The sequence below is a fragment of the Melopsittacus undulatus genome (genome assembly GCF_012275295.1).
Source record: "Melopsittacus undulatus isolate bMelUnd1 chromosome 25 unlocalized genomic scaffold, bMelUnd1.mat.Z SUPER_25_unloc_1, whole genome shotgun sequence".
Classification (NCBI taxonomy): Eukaryota; Metazoa; Chordata; class Aves; order Psittaciformes; family Psittaculidae; genus Melopsittacus; species Melopsittacus undulatus.
The window spans coordinates 146,431-167,146 of NW_022993936.1; the positions used below are offsets into that span (position 1 = coordinate 146,431).

The following is a 20,716-nucleotide window of genomic DNA, read 5'->3' on the forward strand; positions in this document are numbered from 1 at the left end:
AGCGCTAAGCCACGCCCACTCCACTCCTCCCTCACCACGTGACAGCGCTAAGCCACGCCCACTCCATACCCCCCCCCCATACCCCCCCCCCCACAGCAATGACAATGGATCCGTCCATGATGCACTTTATGGGTCCCCATAGGGACCAGTGACCCATAGAGACCTATAGAGACCCATAGAGACCATAGAGACATATAGAGACCCCATAGAGACCTATAGAGACACATAGAGACCCATAGAGACCATAGAGACCCATAGAGACACATAGAGACACATAGAGACACATAGAGACACGGAGCCCCCCACACACTGAGCTATGGGGCAGCCCCACAGAGCTATGGGGCTGGATCATTGGGGGCTGTCAGCAGTGTCTCTATGGGGCAGCCCCATAGAACTATATGGGGCTGGCTCATTGGGGGGGGCAGTCAGCACTGTCTCTATGGGGCTGCCCCATAGATTCCATGGGTCAGGCGCTGAGCACCAGGCGCTGGTACAGAGCTATGGGGCAGCCCCATGGTGGTGGGTCATAGGGGGGGGCAGTCAGCAGTGTCTCTATGGGGCAGCCCCATAGAACCATAGGGGCTGGCTCATTGGGGGGTCAGTCAGCACTGTCTCTATGGGGCAGCCCCACAGAGCTATGGGCTGCCCCATGGGGGGGGGGGGGGCCGCCATCACTGTCTCTATGGGTCAGCCCCATAGATTCCATGGGTCAGGCGCTGAGCTATGGGGCAGCCCCACAGATCTATAGGGCAGCCCCATGGGGCTGGCTCATAGGGGGGGTTGTCAGCAGTGTCTCTATGGGGCTGCCCCATAGATTCCATGGGTCAGCAGTGTCTCTATGGGGCTGCCCCATAGATTCCATGGGTCAGCAGTGTCTCTATGGGGCTGCCCCATAGATTCCATGGGTCAGCAGTGTCTCTATGGGTCAGCCCCATAGATTCCATGGGTCAGCAGTGTCTCTATGGGGCTGCCCCATAGATTCCATGGGTCAGGTGCTGAGCACCAGGCACTGGTACAGAGCTATGGGGCTGCTCCATAGGGGTTCATCATAGGAGGGTTGTCAGCAGTGTCTCTATGGGTCTGCCCCATAGATTCCATGGGTCAGCAGTGTCTCTATGGGGCTGCCCCATAGATTCCATGGGTCAGCAGTGTCTCTATGGGGCTGCCCCATAGATTCTATGGGTCAGCAGTGTCTCTATGGGGCTGCTCCATAGGGGTTCATCATTGGGGGGGGCAGTCAGCAGTGTCTCTATGGGGCAGCCCCATAGAACCACAGGGGGTAGGTCACAGGGGGGTTGTCAGCACTGTCTCTATGGGGCTGCCCCACAGATCTATAGGGCTGGCTCATTGGGGGGGTGCCATCACTGTCTCTATGGGGCTGCCCCATAGATTCCATGGGTCAGCACTGTCTCTATGGGTCTGCCCCATAGATTCTATGGGTCAGCAGTGTCCCTATGGGGCTGCCCCATAGATTCCATGGGTCAGCAGTGTCTCTATGGGTCAGCCCCATAGATTCCATGGGTCAGCAGTGTCTCTATGGGGCTGCCCCATAGATTCCATGGGTCAGCAGTGTCTCTATGGGTCAGCCCCATAGATTCCATGGGTCAGCAGTGTCTCTATGGGTCTGCCCCATAGATTCCGTGGGTCAGACATTGAGCACCAGGCACTGCTATGGGGCAGCCCCACAGAGCTATGGGGCTGCCCCATGGGGGGGGGGGGCCGCCATCACTGTCTCTATGGGGCTGCCCCATAGATTCCATGGGTCAGCAGTGTCTCTATGGGGTTGCCCCATAGATTCTATGGGTCAGGCGCTGAGCAGCAGGCACTGGTACAGAGCTATGGGGCAGCCCCACAGATCTATAGGGCTGCTCCATGGGCTGTCAGCAGTGTCTCTATGGGGCAGCCCCATAGATTCCATGGGTCATCAGTGTCTCTATGGGGCTGCCCCATAGAACCATAGGGGCTGGCTCATAGGGGGGAACCGCCATCACTGTCTCTATGGGGCTGCCCCATAGATTCCATGGGTCAGCAGTGTCTCTATGGGGCTGCCCCATAGATTCCATGGGTCAGCAGTGTCTCTATGGGGCTGCCCCATAGATTCCATGGGTCAGCAGTGTCTCTATGGGTCTGCCCCATAGATTCCATGGGTCAGCAGTGTCTCTATGGGGCTGCCCCATAGATTCCATGAGTCAGCAGTGTCTCTATGGGGCTGCCCCATAGATTCCATGGGTCATCACTGTCTCTATGGGGCTGCCCCATAGATTCCAGGGGTCAGCAGTGTCTCTATGGGGCTACCCCATAGATTCCGTGGGTCAGCAGTGTCTCTATGGGTCTGCCCCATAGATTCTATGGGTCAGGCGCTGAGCACCAGGCGCTGGTACAGAGCTATGGGGCAGCCCCACAGATCTATGGGGCTGGATCACAGGGGGGCAGTCAACACTGTCTCTATGAGGCTGCCCCATAGATTCTATGGGTCAGGTGGTGAGCTATGGGGCAGCCCCATAGACCCATAGGGGGTGGATCATTGGGGGAGCCAGTTGGCACTGTCTCTATAGGGCTGCCCCATAGAACCATAGGGTGTGGATCATATGGGGGGGGTTATCAGCACTGTCCCTATGGGGCTGCCCCATAGATTCCATGGGTCAGCCATTGAGCACCAGGCGCTGGTACCACTTGTTCATCTGCTCGAGGAAGATGAAGGTGAGAACCGTGTGGGGCCCGAGACGAGCATAGTATGGGGTGAAGCCCTTCCAGAGGCTGAAGAAACCCTCATAGCGGATGACCTTCAGCAGCACATCCTATGGGGCAGAGATGTGGGGCAGGATGTGGGGCTGGATGTGGGGCTGGATGTGGGGCAGGATGTGGGGCAGGATGTGGGGCAGGATGTGGGGCTGGATGTGGGGCTGGATGTGGGGCTGGATGTGGGGCTGGATGTGGGGCAGGATGTGGGGCTGGGATGTGGGGCAGGATGTGGGGCTGGATGTGGGGCAGGATGTGGGGCAGGATGTGGGGCTGGATGTGGGGCTGGATGTGGGGCAGGATGTGGGGCTGGATGTGGGGCAGGATGTGGGGCAGGATGTGGGGCTGGGATGTGGGGCTGGATGTGGGGCAGGATGTGGGGCAGAGATATGGGGCAGGATGTGGGGTGGGATGTGGGGCAGGATGTGGGGCAGGATGTGGGGCAGGATGTGGGGCTGGATGTGGGGCAGGATGTGGGGCTGGATGTGGGGCAGGATGTGGGGCTGGGATGTGGGGCTGGATGTGGGGCTGGGATGTGGGACAGATGTGGGGCTGGGATGTGGGGCTGGGATGTGGGGCAGGATGTGGGGCTGGATGTGGGGCAGGATGTGGGGCAGGATGTGGGGCTGGATGTGGGGCAGGATGTGGGGCAGAATGTGGGGCTGGATGTGGGGCTGGATGTGGGGCAGGATGTGGGGCAGGATGTGGGGCTGGATGTGGGGCTGGGATGTGGGACAGATGTGGGGCTGGGATGTGGGGCTGGGATGTGGGGCAGGATGTGGGGCTGGATGTGGGGCAGGATGTGGGGCAGGATGTGGGGCAGGATGTGGGGCTGGGATGTGGGGCAGGATGTGGGGCTGGATGTGGGGCAGGATGTGGGGCAGGATGTGGGGCTGGGATGTGGGGCAGGATGTGGGGCTGGATGTGGGGCAGGATGTGGGGCAGGATGTGGGGCTGGATGTGGGGCAGGATGTGGGGCAGAATGTGGGGCTGGATGTGGGGCTGGATGTGGGGCAGGATGTGGGGCTGGATGTGGGGCAGGATGTGGGGCTGGATGTGGGGCTGGATGTGGGGCAGGATGTGGGGCAGGATGTGGGGCTGGGATGTGGGGCAGGATGTGGGGCAGGATGTGGGGCTGGATGTGGGGCTGGATGTGGGGCAGGATGTGGGGCTGGGATGTGGGGCAGGATGTGGGGCTGGATGTGGGGCAGGATGTGGGGCAGGATGTGGGGCAGGATGTGGGGCAGGATGTGGGGAGAGATGTGGGGCAGGATGTGGGGAGAGATGTGGGGCAGGATGTGGGGCAGGATGTGGGGCAGGATGTGGGGCAGGATGTGGGGCTGGATGTGGGGCAGGCAGACCCCCATGTGGGTCTATGGGGCTGCATCAATGGGGGGTGCCCCATAACTCACCAGTGCCCCACGGTACTCAGGCTTCCCATCAATGGTGCGCATGTTCTGGATGCTGTTATGGGGCAATGGGGGGACCCCAAAGTGAGACCCACATTGACACAATGGGGACACCCCATAACCAGACCCCCCATTCACGCTATGGGGCTGCCCCATAACCAGACCCCCCATTGACACAATAGGGACACCCCATAACCAGACCCATTGATGCTATGGGGCTGCCCCATAACCAGACCCCCCCCATTGACACAATGGGGACACCCCATAACCACATCCCCCATTCACTCTATGGGGCTGCCCCATAACCAGACCCATTCACTCTATGGGGCTGCTCCATAACCAGACCCCCCCATTCACACTATGGGGACACCCCATAACCAGACCCCCCCCATTAAAACAATGGGGACACCCCATAACCAGACCCCCCATTCACTCTATGGGTCTGCCCCATAACCAGACCCCCCCCATTAACACAAAGGGGACACCCCATAACCATACCCCCCCCCATTGACGCTATGGGGCTGCCCCATAACCAGACCCCCCCATTGACACAATGGGGACACCCTTAACCAGACCCCCCATTCATGCTATGGGGCTGCCCCATAACCAGACCCCCCCCCCATTGACACAATGGGGACACCCCATAACCAGACCCATAGACGCTATGGGGCTGCCCCATAACCAGACCCATAGACACTATGGGGCTGCCCCATAACCAGACCCATTCACGCTATGGGGCTGCCCCATAACCAGACCCCCCATTCACTCTATGGGGCTGCCCCATAACCAGACCCACAGACGCTATGGGGCTGCCCCATAACCAGACCCACAGACGCTATGGGGCTGCCCCATAACCAGACCCCCCATTCACGCTATGGGGCTGCCCCATAACCAGACCCCCCATTCACGCTATGGGGCTGCCCCATAACCAGACCCCCCCATTGACACAAAGGGGACACCCCATAACCAGACCCCCCCATTCACTCTATGGGCCTGCCCCATAACCAGACCCATAGACGCTATGGGTCTGCCCCATAACCAGACCCCCCATTGACACAATAGGGACACCCCATAACCAGACCCATTGATGCTATGGGGCTGCCCCATAACCAGCCCCATAGACACTATGGGGCTGCCCCATAACCAGCCCCACAGACGCTATGGGGCTGCCCCATAGATGCCCACCGGGTCTTGACGATGTCCACGGGCATGGAGGCTGCTGTGGTCACCAGTCCACTGATCATACTGGCGCTGAAGTGGCACAAGATGTCATCCTGGAAGCGGCCTGGGACGCCCCATAGCGCTCAGCATCTATGGGGCAGCCCCATAGCGCCCGGCCCCATAGCCCTGCCCCATAGCACCCTGCCCCATAGAGCCCAGCCCCATAGCGCTCAGCATCTATGGCGCAGCCCCATAGCGCCCGGCCCCATAGCGCCCTGACCCATAGCGCTCAGCATCTATGGGGCAGCCCCATAGCGCCCTCTCCATAGCCCTGCCCCATAGCGCTCTGCCCCATAGCCCAGCCCCATAGCACCCAGCCCCATAGCACCCTGCCCCATAGCACCTGCCCCATAGCACCCAGCCCCATAGCCCTGCCCCATAGCACCCAGCCCCATAGCGCTCTGCCCCATAGCCCCCTGCCCCATAGCCCAGCCCCATAGCGCCCGGCCCCATAGCCCTGCCCCATAGCACCCTGCCCCATAGCACCCAGCCCCATAGCCCTGCCCCATAGCCCTGCCCCATAGCCCTGCCCCATAGCCCTGCCCCATAGCCCTGCCCCATAACTCACCCGAGTCCAACAGGAACTGTTTGGATTGGGAGTATGAGGCCAGTTGGGCAGCATTGACCACAACAGCTCTAGCCATGGTTGGGATGCAGCCCTGGGGGGGACATAGGGGGCAATGGGCATCTATGGGGCTCTATGGGGCTCTATGGGGCTCTATGGGTCCCTATGGGGCTCTATGGGGCTCTATGGGGTCTCTATGGGGCTCTATGGGGCCATGGTGGGGATGCAGCCCTGGGGGGACATGGGGGGCAATGGGTCTCTATGGGGATCTATGGGCCTCTATGGGTCTCTATGGGTCTCTATGGGTCCCTATGGGGCTCTATGGGGATCTATGGGGCTCTATGGGTCTCTATGGGGCTCTATGGGTGTCTATGGGCCTCTATGGGTCTCTATGGGGCTCTATGGGTCTCTATAGGGCCATGGTGGGGATGCAGCCCTGGGGGGGACATGGGGGGCAATGGGGATCTATGGGGCTCTATGGGTCTCTATGGGTCTCTATGGGTGTCTATGGGGTGTCTATGGGGATCTATGGGGCTCTATGGGTCTCTATAGGTCTCTATGGGGTCTCTATGGGGTCTCTATGGGGCTCTATAGGGCCATGGTGGGGATGCAGCCCTGGGGGGGACATGGGGGGCTATGGGGATCTATGGGGCCTTATGGGGATCTATGGGGCCCTATGGGTCTCTATGGGGATCTATGGGGCTCTATGGGGCTCTATGGGTCGCTATGGGGATCTATGGGGCTCTATGGGGCTCTATGGGTCGCTATGGGGATCTATGGGGCTCTATGGGGCTCTATGGGGCGCTATGGGGCTCTATGGGTCTCTATGGGGCTCTATGGGGCCTTATGGGGATCTATGGGGCTCTATGGGTCTCTATGGGGCTCTATGGGGCCTTATGGGGATCTATGGGGATCTATGGGGCTCTATGGGTGTCTATGGGGGGCTATGGGTCTCTATGGGGCTCTATGGGGATCTATGGGGTCTCTATGGGTCTCTATGGGGCCTTATGGGGATCTATGGGGCTCTATGGGTCTCTATGGGGCTCTATGGGGATCTATGGGGCGCTATGGGGCTCTATGGGGGGCTATGGGGCCATGGTGGGGATGCAGCCCTGGGGGGACATGGGGGGCTATGGGTCCCTATGGGGCTCTATGGGCCCCTATGGGGCTCTATGGGGCCCTATGGGGCTCTATGTGTCTCTATGGGGCTCTATGGGTCTCCATGGGGCTCTATGGGGTCTCTATGGGTCCCTATGGGGCTCTACGGGGATCTATGCGGCTCTATGGGGCTCTATGGGTGTCTATGGGGCCTTATGGGGATCTATGGGGCTCTATGGGGCTCTATGGGTCTCTATGGGGCTCTATGGGTCTCTATGGGTCTCTATGGCTCTCTATGGGTGTCTATGGGTCTCTATGGGTCTCTATGGGGCCATGGTGGGGATGCAGCCCTGGGGGGACATGGGGGGCTATGGGGTTTCTATGGGGCTCTATGGGTCTATATGGGTCTCTATGGGGCTCTATGGGTCTCTATGGATCTCTATGGGGCTCTATGGGGCCTTATGGGGATCTATGGGGCTCTATGGGTGTCTATGGGTCTCTATGGGGCCATGGTGGGGATGCACCCTGGGGGGACATGGGGGGCAATGGGCATCTATGGGTCGCTATGGGGTCTCTATGGGGGTCTATGTGTCTCTATGGGTCTCTATGGGTCTCTATGGGTCCCTATGGGTCTCTATGGGGCTCTATGGGTCTCTATGGGTCTCTATGGGTCTCTATGGGTCCCTATGGGTCTCTATGGGTCTCTATGGGGATCTATGGGTCTCTATGGGTTGCTATGGGACCCTATGGGGCTATGGTGGGGATGCAGCCCTGGAGGGGACAAGAGGGGCTATGTGTCTCTATGTGTCTCTATGGTCTCTATGTGTCTCTATGTGTCTCTATGTGTCTCTATGTGTCTCTATGTGTCTCTATGGGTCTCTATGTGTCTCTATGTGTCTCTATGTGTCTCTATCTGTCTCTATGGGTCTCTATGGGTCTCTATGGTCTCTATGTGTCTCTATGGTCTCTATGTGTCTCTATGGTCTCTGTGTGTCTCTATGTGTCCCTATGTGTCTCTATGGGTCTCTATGTGTCTCTATGTGTCTCTATGGGTCTCTATGTGTCTCTATGTGTCTCTATGTGTCTCTGTGTCTCTATGGTCTCTATGGGTCTCTATGTGTCTCTATGTGTCTCTATGGGTCTCTATGTGTCTCTATGGGTCCCTATGGGTCTCTATGTGTCTCTATGGTCCCTATAGGTCTCTATAGGTCTCTATGGGTCTCACCCTCCATAGGGTTGTGGGTCCCTCCTCTCGCACCATCCGCACGAGGGCATCGAACACGTTGCGGTACCCGCGGCGCTCACCAGGGGGCAGCCTGGAGACAATGGGGGTCAATGGGGATCAATGGGGATCAATGGGATCAATGGGGATCAATGGGATCAATGGGGATCAATGGGATCAATGGGGGTCAATGGGGATCAGTGGGGATCAATGGGGATCAATGGGGGTCAATGGGGATCAATGGGGGTCAATGGGATCAATGGGGATCAATGGGGGTCAATGGGGATCAATGGGGATCAATGGGGATCAATGGAAGTCAATGGGGATCAATGGGATCAATGGGGATCAATGGGGATGAATGGGAGTCAATGGGGATCAATGGGGATCAATGGGGATCAATGGGGATCAATGGGGATCAATGGGAGTCAATGGGGATCAATGGGGGTCAATGGGGGTCAATGGAAGTCAATGGGGATCAATGGAAGTCAATGGAAGTCAATGGGTATCAATGGCTCTCTATGGGTCTGCCCCATAGATCAGCCCCATAGGTCCCTATGGGTCCTTCCCCACCTGCCGTCCGCGGTCATGCGGATCAGAGCCACCTCTGTGGGGGTGCCCCATAGATCAGGACCCCCAGTGGGGATCAATGGGGATCAATGGAAGTCAATGGGGCTCAATGGAAGTCAATGGAAGTCAACGGAAGTCAATGGGGCTCAATGGAAGTCAATGGAAATCAATGGAAGTCAATGAGTCTCTATGGGGCTCAATGGGGCTCAATGGGTCTCAATGTGTCTCTATGTGTCTCAATGGGTCCTCGCGCACCTGCCATCCGCAGTCATGCGGGTCAGAGCCACCTCGGCAGGGGTGCCCCATAGATCAGTACCCCCAGTGGGGCTCAATGGAGATCAATGGAAGTCAATGGAAGTCAATGGGTATCAATGGGTCTCAATGGGTCTCAGTGGGTATCAATGGGTCTCAATGGGTCTCAATGGAAGTCAATGGGTCTCAATGGAAGTCAATGGGTCTCAATGGGTCTCAATGGGTATCAATGGGTCTCAATGGGTCTCAATGGAAGTCAATAGGTCTCAATGGGTCTCAATGGGTATCAATGGGTCTCAATGGGGCTCAATGGGGATCAATGGAAGTCAATGGCAGTCAATGGGTCCCTCTGGGTCCTCGCGCACCTGCCATCCGCAGTCATGCGGGTCAGAGCCACCTCAGCAGGGGTGCCCCATAGATCAGGACCCCCAGTGGGGCTCAATGGAGATCAATGGAATTCAATGGGAGTCAATGGGTATCAATGGGTCTCAATGGAAGTCAATGGGGATCAATGGGGCTCAATGGAAGTCAATAGAAGTCAATGGAAGTCAATGGGTCTCAATGGGGATCAATGGGGCTCAATGGGGATCAATGGAAGTCAATGGAAGTCAATGGGACTCAATGGAATCAATGGGGATCAATGGGTCTCAATGGGGATCAATGGAAGTCAATGGGTCTCAATGGAAGTCAATGGGTCTCAATGGGTCTCAATGGAAGTCAATGGGTCTCAATGGGTCTCAATGGGTCTCAATGGAAGTCAATGGGTCTCAATGGGTATCAATGGGTCTCAATGGGTCTCAATGGGTATCAATGGGTCTCAATGGGTATCAATGGGTCTCAATGGGGATCAATGGAAGTCAATGGGTCTCAATGTGTCTCAATGGAAGTCAATGGGTCTCAATGGGTATCAATGGATGTCAATGGGTATCAATGGGTCTCAATGGGTCTCAATGGGGATCAATGGGTCTCAATGGGTCTCAATGGAAGTCAATGGGTATCAATGGGTATCAATGGAAGTCAATGGGTCTCAATGGAAGTCAATGGGTCTCAATGGGTCTCAATGGAAGTCAATGGGTCTCTATGGGTATCAATAGGGATCAATGGGTCCCTGTGGGTCCTCGCGCACCTGCCGTCCGCGGTCATGCGGATGAGCGCCACCTCGGCAGGGGTGCCCACGAAGGCGCCTGCGGCTCCGGCGCTCATGCCCACGGCTGCCTTGGCCAGGAACGGGGGGGGGCTCCCGTCAGGCCCCCCCAGCAGCTCCAGCCCCACACTGTACACACCCAGACGGGTGGTCGTGTAGGTGGCCTGGCGGAGGAGACCTGCGGATAGGCTGGGGGGGGAGGGGGTGATGTCATCAGTGACGTCATCATCATCCATCATAACCTTCATCATCATCATCACTGTCATCCATTATCATCTTCATCATCATCATCATTATACATCATCATCATCATCATCAATCATCCATCCATCATCATCATCATCATCATCCATCATCAATCATCCATCCATCATCATCCATCATCATCATCATCATCATCATCATCATCTTCATCCAATATCATCATCTTCATCATCATAATTATCATAACCTTCATCATCATCATCATCTTCATCTTCATCATCATCATCTTCATCATCATCCAACAGCATCATCATCATCACCCATTATCATCCTCATCCATCATCCATCACTCATTCATCATCATCTTCAACATCATCATCATCATCATAAACTTTAATCATCATCATCCTCATCCAACATCATCATCCATTGTCTTCATCTTCATCACCCATTATCATCTCCATCCACCATCAACTTCAACATCATTGTCATCCATCATCTTCATCATCATTGCCCATTATCATCTTCATCCATCATCATCATCTTCTTTATCCATCATTCATCATCATCATCATCTTCATCCATCATCAACATCCATTATCTTCATCATTATCCTCATCTTTATCCATCATCATCATCTCCATCCATCATCATCTTCAACGTCATCGTCATCCATCATCTTCATCATCATCATAATCTTTATCCATCATCATCATCTTCATCCATCACAACATAATCATCTTTATCCATCATCCATCCCTCATTCATCATCATCATCATCTTCATCCATCATCACCATCCATCATCTCCATCATTGCCCATTATCATCTCATTCATCATCATCATCATCTCCATCAAACATCATCATCCTCTTCATCATCATCTCCCATTATGATCTTCATCCATCATCCATCCCTCATCCATCATCATCATCATCTTCATCCACCTCCATCATCTCCCATCCTCCCCCCTCCCCTTCAGCAGCACCAAAACTGACCCAAAACCCCAAAAACTGACCCAAAACCCCAAAACTGACCCAAAACCCATTTTTGATGCCCCCAACCCATTTTTCAGTACAAAACCCCCATTTTTGATGCCCTAAACCCATTTCTGAGTGCCCTGAACCCATTTTTGGGTGCAAAAAACCCATTTTTGGGCCCCAAAACCCCATTTTTGATGCCCTAAACCCATTTCTGAGCGCCCCGAACCCATTTTTGGGTGCAAAAAACCCATTTTTGGGTCCCCAACCCCATTTTTGATGCCCTAAACCCATTTCCGTGTGCCCTGAACCCATTTTTAGGTGTCCTGAGCCCATTTTTGGGTCCCCAAACCCCATTTCCGACCCCCAAAACCCCATTTTTGATGCCCTAAACCCATCTTTCATGCTCCAGACCCATTTTTGGGTGCAAAAAACCCATTTTTGGGTGTTCTGAACCCATTTTTGATGCCCTATACCCATTTTCGGGCACCAAAACCCCATTTTCGGGCCCCAAAAACCCCATTTTTCATGCCCTAAACCCATTTTTGGGTGCAAAAGACCCATTTTTGGGTCCCCAACCCCATTTTCGGGCACCCCAAACCCCATTTTTGATGCCCTAAACCCATTTCTGGGTGCCCAGAACCCATTTTTGGGTGTCCTGAGCCCATTTTTGGGTCCCCAAAACCCCATTTCCATGTGTTTTTGGGGTCCATCCCCAGTGTAGATGCCCCTGACCCCTCCTGGCGCAGGATGGAGCCCAGTGCATGGCTGGGCACAGTGACCCCATAGGGTCCCCATGGATCCTATGGGGTCACTATGGGGTCCTATGGGGTCCTATGGGGTCACTATGGGGTCACTATGGGGTCACCCCATTTTTGATGCCCTAAACCCATTTTTCATGCCCCAGACCCATTTTTGGGTGGAAAAAACCCATTTTTGGGTGTTCTGAACCCATTTTTGCTGCCCTATACCCATTTCTGGCCACCCCGAACCCATTTTTGGGGGTCCTGAGCCCATTTTCGGGCCCCAAAACCCCATTTTTGATGCCCTATACCCATTTCCAGCCGCCCCGAACCCATTTTTGAGTGCAAAAAACCCATTTTTGGGTCCCCAACCCCATTTTTGGGCACCCCGAACCCATTTTTGGGTGTTTTGAACCCATTTCTGACCCCCAAAACCCCATTTTTTATGCCCCAAACCCATTTCCGGCCACCCTGAACCCATTTTCGGGTGTTCTGAACCCATTTTTGATGCCCTATACCCATTTTTGGGTGGAAAAAACCCATTTTTGGGTTCCCAACCCCCATTTCCGACCCCCAAACCCCCATTTTTTGATGCCCTAAACCCATTTTCAGGTGCCCCGAACCCATTTTTGGGTGTTCTGGACCCATTTTTGATGCCCTATACCCATTTCCGTCCCCCCCGACCCCATTTCTGAGCCCCAAAACCCCATTTTTGATGCCCTATACCCAATTTTGGGTGCAAAAACCCCATTTTTGGGTCCCCAACCCCATTTCCGACCCCCAAAACCCCATTTTTGGGCCCCAAAACCCCATTTTTGCTGCCCTATACCCATTTTCAGGTGCCCTGAACCCATTTTTGGGTGGAAAAACCCCATTTTTGGGTCCCCAACCCCATTTTCGGGCACCCTGAACCCATTTTTGGGTGTTTTGAACCCATTTTCGGGCCCCCAAACCCCATTTCCGTGTGTTTTTGGGTCCATCCCCAGTGTAGATGTCCCTGACCCCTCCTGGCACAGGATGGAGCCCAGTGCATGGCTGGGCACAGTGACCCCTATGGGGTCATGGGGTCACTATAGGGTCACTATGGGGTCACTATGGGGTCCTATGGGGTCATGGGGTCACTATGGGGTCACTATGGGGTCCTATGGGGTCACTATGGGGTCACCCCATTTTTGATGCCCTAAACCCATTTTTGGGTGGAAAAAAACCATTTTTGGGTCCCCAACCCCATTTCCGGCTGCCCCAAACCCATTTTCGGGCCCCAAAAACCCCATTTTTGATGCCCTAAACCCATTTTTTGATGCCCTATACCCATTTTCGGGCCTCAAACCCCCATTTTTGGTGCCCCAGACCCATTTTTGGGTGGAAAAAACCCACTTTTGGGTCCCCAACCCCCATTTCCGACCCCCAAACCCCCATTTTTGCTGCCCTATACCCATTTCTGAGCGCCCCGAACCCATTTTTGGGTCTTTGAACCCATTTTTCGGCCCCAAAACCCCATTTTTGATGCCCCAAACCCATTTCCAGCCACCCTGAACCCATTTTTGGGTGTTTTGAACCCATTTTTGGGCCCCAAAACCCCATTTTTGATGCCCTATACCCATTTTCAGGTGCCCGAAACCCATTTTTGATGCCCTATACCCATTTTTGGGTGGAAAAACCCCATTTTTGGGTCCCCAACCCCATTTTCAATGCCCTAAACCCATTTTTTGGGTGGAAAAAACCCATTTTTGGGTCCCCCAGACCCATTTTTGATGCCCTAAACCCATTTCTGAGTGCCCCAAACCCATTTTTGGGTGCAAAAAAACCCATTTTTGGGTCTCCAACCCCATTTTCGATGCCCTATACCCATTTTCGTGTGCCCTGAACCCATTTTTGGGTGTTCTGAACCCATTTTTGATGCCCCAGACCCATTTTTGGGTGCAAAAACCCCATTTTTTGGGTCCCCAACCCCATTTCCGACCCCCAAAACCCCATTTTTGCTGCCCTAAACCCATTTTTGGGTGTCCTGAGCCCATTTTTGGGTCCCCAAACCCCATTTTTGCTGCCCTATACCCATTTCTGAGCGCCCCGAACCCATTTTTGGGTGTTCTGACCCCATTTTGATGCCCTAAACCCATTTTTCGGTACAAAAACCCCATTTTTGATGCCCTATACCCATTTTTGGGTGGAAAAACCCCATTTTTGGGTCCCCAACCCCATTTTCGGGCACCCCAAACCCATTTTTGGGTGTTTTGAACCCATTTTTGGGCCCCAAAACCCCATTTTTTATGCCCCAAACCCATTTCCGGCCACCCCGAACCCATTTTCGGGTGTTCTGAACCCATTTTTCATGCCCCAAACCCATTTTTCGGTACAAAAATCCCATTTTTGATGCCCCCAACCCCATTTTTGATGCTCTATACCCATTTTTGGGTGCAAAAAACCCATTTTTGGGTCCCCCAACCCCATTTTCAGTGCCCTATACCCATTTTTGGGTGTTCTGAACCCATTTTTGATGTCCTATACCCATTTCCGGCCGCCCCAAACCCATTTTTGGGCTCCAAAACCCCATTTCTGACCCCCAAAACCCCCATTTAGGTGTTTTTAGGGTCCTTACCCAGTGTAGATGCCCCTGACCCCTCCTGGCGCAGGATGGAGCCCAGTGCATGGCTGGGCACAGTGACCCCATAGGGTCCCCATGGATCCTATGGGGTCACTATGGGGTCACTATGGGGTCCTATGGGGTCACTATGGGGTCACCCCATTTTTGATGCCCTAAACTCATTTTTCATGCCCCAGACCCATTTTTGGGTGGAAAAAACCCATTTTTGGGTCCCTAACCCCATTTTTGGGTGTTCTGAACCCATTTTTGATGCCCTATACCCATTTTTGGGTGCAAAACCCCGTTTTTTGGTGAAAAAACCCCATTTTTGATGCCCCAGACCCATTTTTGGGTGCAAAAAACCCATTTTTGGGTGTTCTGAACCCATTTTTGATGCCCCCAAACCCATTTTTACTGCCCTATACCCATTTTTCGGTACAAAAAACCTATTTTTCATGCCCTAAACCCATTTTTGGGCCCCAAAAACCCCATTTTTGATACCCCGAGCCCATTTTTGGGCGCCCCGAACCCATTTTTGATGCCCTATACCCATTTCCGGGCACCAAAACCCCATTTTTGGGTTCCCAGACCCCATTTTTGATGCCCTATACCCATTTTCGGGCACCCCGAACCCATTTTTGGGTGTCCCGAACCCATTTTTGGGTGTAAAAAACCCATTTTTGGGTCCCCAACCCCATTTTTGGCCCCCAAAACCCCATTTTTGGGCCCCAAACCCCCATTCTTGGGCTCCCTACCCAGTGTAGATGCCCCTGAGCCCCTCCTGGCGCAGGATGGAGCCCAGTGCATGGAGACTGGTTCTGTACTCGCGACCTTTGGCCCCTTCCCCACTCAGCTGCATCCGGTTCTTGACCAGGTCCAGAGGCTGCACGAACACCGTGGCCCCCATGCTGCCATGGGGTCATAATGGGGTCAGATGGGGTCATATGGGGTCAAATGGGGTCATAATGGGGTCAAATGGGGTCATATGGGGTCATAATGGGGGCCTATGGGGTTTTAATGGGGTCCTATGGGGTGAATTGAGGGGGATTTGGGGGTCTCAATGGGGTCCTATGGGGTCTTAATGGGGTCAAATGGGGTCAAATGGGGTCATATGGGGTCATATGGGGGCCTATGGGGTCTTAATGGGGTCTTAATGGGGTCCTATGGGAGCCTATGGGGTCCTATGGGGTCTTAATGGGGGCTTAATGGGGTCCTATGGGGTCAAATGGGGTCTTAATGGGGTCAAATGGGGTCAAATGGGGTCACAATGGGGTCCTATGGGGTCTTAATGGGGTCTTAGTGGGGGCCTATGGGGTCTTAATGGGGTCCGATGGGGGCCTATGGGGGCCTATGGGGTCCTATGGGGTCATATGGGGCCTTAATGGGGTCTTAATGGGGTCTTACGGGGTCTTAATGGGGTCTTAATAGGGTCCTATGGGGTCTTAATGGGGTCCTATGGGGTCTTAATGGGGTCTTAATGGGGTCCTATGGGGTCATAATGGGGTCCTATGGGGGCTTGGGGTGAATTGAGGGGGATTTGGGTTAGGGACCAGGTCCAGAGGCTGCACGAACACGGTGGCCCCCATGCTGCCATGGGGTCAGATGGGGTCAGATGGGGTCATAATGGGGTCATATGGGGTCAGATGGGGTCAGATGGGGTCATAATGGGGTCCTATGGGGTCATATGGGGGTTTGGGGCTCTCAATGGGGTCCTATGGAGGGGGCTTAATGGGGTCCTATGGGGGGGTCTTAATGGGGTCCTATGGAGGGGACTTAATGGGGTCCTATGGGGTCAAATGGGATAACAATGGGGTCCTATGGGGTCCTATGGGGTCTTAATGGGGTCAAATGGGGTCACAATGGGGTCCTATGGGGTCCTATAGGGTCTTAATGGGGTCAAATGGGGTCAATATGGGGTCTTAATGGGGTCTTAATGGGGTCCTATGGGGTCAAATGGGGTCTTAATGGAGTCATATGGGGTCACTATGGGGTCACTATGGGGTCACTATGGGGTCCTATGGGGTCCTATGGGGTTAAATGGGGTCATAATAGGGTCACTATGGGGTCCTATGGGGTCACTATGGGGTCAAATGGGGTCCTATGGGGTCTTAATGGGGTCCTATGGGGTCATTATGGAGTCTTAATGGGGTCCTATGGGGTCACTATGGGGTCCTATGGGGTCCTATGGGGTCCAATGGGGTCATATGGGGTCATAATGGGGTCATAATGGGGTCTTAATGGGGTCAAATGGGGTCATAATGGGGTCCTATGGGGTCATATGGGGTCATAATGGGGTCAAATGGGGTCTTAATGGGGTCCTATGGGGGCCTATGGGGTGTCTATGGGGTCTTATGGGGGCCTATGGGGTCACTATGGGGTCAAATGGGGACTTAATGGGGTCTTATGGGGTCACAATGGGGTCTTAACGGGGTCCTATGGGGTCACTATGGGGTCCTATGGGGTCTTAATGGGGTCATAATGGGGTCATTATGGGGTCATAATGGGGTCAAATGGGGTCATAATGGGGTCATAATGGGGTCCTATGTGGTCCTAATGGGGTCACTATGGGGTCATAATGGGGTCCTACGGGGTTCTATGGAGTGCTATGGGGGCCTATGGGGTCTTAATGGGGTCTTAATGGGGTCCTATGGGGTCACAATGGGGTCATAATGGGGTCACTATGGGGTCCTATGGGGTCATAATGGGGTCTTAATGGGGTCATATGGGGTCAAATGGGGTCATAATGGGGTCAAATGGGGTCCTATGGGGGTTTGGGGTCTCAATGGGGTCACTATGGGGTCTTAATGGGGTCCTATGGGGTCATTATGGGGTCCTATGGGGGCCTATGGGGGGGATATGGGGGGGATATAGGGGTCTATGGGGTCCTATGGGGTCACTATGGGGTCACAATGGGGTCCTATGGGGTCACAATGCAGTCACTATGGGGTCACATGGGGTCCTATGGGGTCTTAATGGGGTCAAATGGGGTCAAAAGGGGTCACAATGGGGTCCTATGGGGTCTTAATGGGGTCTTAATGGGGTCACTATGGGGTCCTATGGGGTCCTATGGGGTCACTATGGGGTCCTATGAGGTCCTACGGGGTGAATTGAGGGGGATTTGGGGGTCTCAATGGGGTCCTATGGGGGGGTCTTAATGGGGTCCTATGGGGTCAAATGGGGTCACAATGGGGTCATAATGGGGTCATAATGGGGTCCTATGGGGTCCTATGGGGGCCTATGGGGTCCTATGGGTACTTAATGGGGTCCTATGGGGTCCTATGGGGTCCTATGGGGTCTTAATGGGGTCTTAATGGGGTCAAATGGGGTCAAATGGGGTCATAAAGGGGTCCTATGGGGGTTTGGGGCTCTCAATGGGGTCCTATGTGGTCTTAATGGGGTCCTATGGGAGGGTCTTAATGGGGTCCTATGGAGGGGGCTTAATGGGGTCCTATGGGGTCAAATGGGATCACAATGGGGTCCTATGGGGTCCTATAGGGTCCTATGGGGTCTTAATGGGGTCAAATGGGGTCACTATGGGGTCCTATGGGGTCAAATGGGATCACAATGGGGTCCTATGGGGTCCTATAGGGTCCTATGGGGTCTTAATGGGGTCAAATGGGGTCACTATGGGGTCTTAATGGGGTCCTATGGGGGCCTATGGGGTAACTATGGGGTCACTATGGGGTCAAATGGGGTCCTATGGGGTCATATGGGGTCACTATGGGGTCTTAATGGGGTCATATGGGGTCTTCTGGGGTCCTATGGGGGTTTGGGGGGTCCTTGAATGGGGTTTGGGGTCTTAATGGGGTCCTATGGGGTCAAATGGGTTCCTATGGGGTCACAATGGGGTCCTATGGGGTCCTATGGGGGTTTGGGGTCACAATGGGGTCACTATGGGGTCACTATGGGGTCCTATGGGGTCATAATGGGGTCAAATGGGGTCAAATGGGGTCCTAGGGGGTCCTATGGGGTCCTATGGGATCTTAATGGGGTCCTATGGGGTCTTATGGGGTCACTATGGGGTCACTATGGGGGGGTCTTAATGGGGTCCTATGGGGTACTATGGGGGTTTGGGGTTAATTGAGGAGGATTTGGGGGTCCTTGAATGGGTTTTGGGGTGAATTGAGGGAGATTTGGGGTCTCAATGGGGTCCTATGGGTTTTTGGGGGTCCTTGAATGGGGTTTGGGGGCACTTGGGGGGTCTGAAGGGGTTTAGGGGGGGTCTTAGGTGGGTTTGGGGTGAATTGAATGGGTTTTGGGGTGAATTAAATGGGATTTGGGGCTCTCAATGGGGTCCTATGGGTTTTTGGGGGTCCTTGAATGGGGTTTGGGGGCACTGGGGGGGTGGTCGGAGTTAAGGCCCCTTAAAGGGGGCAATGGGGGCGTCGGGGTTAAGGCCGCTTTAAGGGGGGGGTTGGGGTTCAAGCCCCTTTAAGGGGGCACTAGGGGGGGTCCGGGGTTGAGGTAAGTCCCCTTTAAGGGGGCACCGAAAGGGATGGGGTTAAGGCCCCTTTAAGAGGGGGGGGTTCGGGGTAATGCCCCTTTAAGGCCGCTTTAAAGGGGCACTGGGGGTTCGGGGTAAGGCCCCTTAAAGGGGGCACCGGTGGGGGGGTTGGGGGTAAGGCCCCTTTAAGGGGGCAATGGAGGGGTCGGGGTTGAGGTAAGGCCGCTTTAAGGGGGCAATGATGGGGGTCGGAGTTAAAGCCGCTTTAAGGGGGGGGGGGGCTCGGGGTAAGGCCCCTTTAAGACCCCTTTAAGGGGGCAATGGGGGGGGTTCGGGTTAAGGCCGCTTTAAGGGGGCACCTAGGGGCTTGGGTTTGAGGTCCCTTAAAGGGGGCAATGGGGGGGGGGGGGAGGGGTCGGGTTTGATGCCGCTTTAAGGGCCCCAGTTGTGGGGATCAGGGTATGACCCCTTTAAGGGGCACCGGGGTAGACACGGGGGGTTGGGGGTTCAAGCCCCTTAAAGGGGCAATGGGGGGGGGGGGGGGTCGAGGTTAAAGCCGCTTTAAGGGGGCACCGGGGGACTTGGGTTTGAGGCCCCTTAAAGTGGGCAATGGGGGGGTGTCGGGGTTAATGCCGCTTTAAGGGGCCCAGTTGGGGGGTCTGGGCTGTGGCCCCTTTAAGGCCCCTATAAGGGGGCACTGGGGGTGTTGGGTTTGAGGCCCCTTAAAGTGGGCAATGGGGGGGGTCGGGATTAAAGCCGCTTTAAGGGGCCCAGTTGGGGGGTTCGGGGTATGGCCCCTTTAAGGCCGCGGGGGGGGTAGGGGGTTCAGGCCCCTTTAAGGGGGGGGCTCGGGGTAAGGCCCCTTTAGAGCCGCTTTAAGGGGGCACCGGGGGACTTGGGTTTGAGGCCCCTTAAAGTGGGCAATGGGGTGGTCGGGTTTAAGGCCGCTATAAGGGTCCCAGTTGGGGGGTCCGGGCTGTGGCCCCTTTAAGGCCCCGGGGGGGGGGGGAGGGGGTCACTCACCCTGCGAGGCCTCCGAACAGGAACTTGACCCACTTGGGAGAGCTCTTGGGCCTGTCGGCCGCCATGACCGGAAGTGGGCGGGGCTGTTCCGGGGCCGGTTCCGGTGCCGGTTCCGGTACCGGAGGGGGCCGTGCCCCAAGGTGACTCCGGTAAGGGGAGGGGGGAGGCGGCAGTGCGCATGCGCCGCGCGGCTGCGCGCAGCGAGGGGGCGGGGCTACGGAGGGGGGTGTGGTTTACCCCTATGGGGGCGTGGTTTAGTCCTAGGGGGCGTGGCTTGCGTTGTGGGCGTGGCTTACGTGAGGGGAGGGGGCGTGGCCTCGCTGAGGGGAGAGGGGGCGTGGCCTCGCTGAGGGACTAGCCCCGCCCCCCGCCGCTCATTGGTGGGAGGGGTTTAGGCGCGAGGTTTGCGCTGCGCGGATTGGTTGGTGCCTCAGGAGGCTCCGCCCATCGGCTGCCGGGGACCCCCCGCGGGCGCCATGTTGGAGGCAGTCGGCTTCAGGCTGCGGTCGCGGTAGGAGCGGA

At 55.3% G+C, this 20,716-nt stretch overlaps 1 protein-coding gene across 3 annotated transcripts; it reads right to left on the bottom strand.

Annotated features, from left to right (window-relative positions):
* Positions 1-1,455: 1,455 nt before the first annotated feature.
* SLC25A11 (solute carrier family 25 member 11) lies at positions 1,456-20,371 on the bottom strand. Of its 3 annotated transcripts, none has more exons than XM_034073500.1 (9): positions 20,195-20,371; positions 15,483-15,635; positions 10,200-10,406; positions 8,258-8,348; positions 5,938-6,028; positions 5,334-5,433; positions 4,152-4,203; positions 2,614-2,798; positions 1,456-1,493 (listed from the first exon to the last, which is right to left on the bottom strand). In XM_034073500.1, the coding sequence occupies exons 1-8, from the start codon at positions 20,257-20,259 to the stop codon at positions 2,643-2,645; spliced, it is 915 nt and encodes a 304-aa protein (XP_033929391.1). In that variant the 5' UTR covers positions 20,260-20,371; the 3' UTR covers positions 1,456-1,493; positions 2,614-2,642. The 3 variants fall into 3 exon arrangements, with proteins under 3 accessions (XP_033929391.1, XP_033929390.1, XP_033929389.1); XM_034073499.1 differs by lacking the exon at positions 1,456-1,493 and adding an exon at positions 2,107-2,160; XM_034073498.1 differs by lacking the exon at positions 1,456-1,493 and having other exon boundaries at positions 2,608-2,798.
* Between the last annotated feature and the right edge of the window lie 345 nt (positions 20,372-20,716).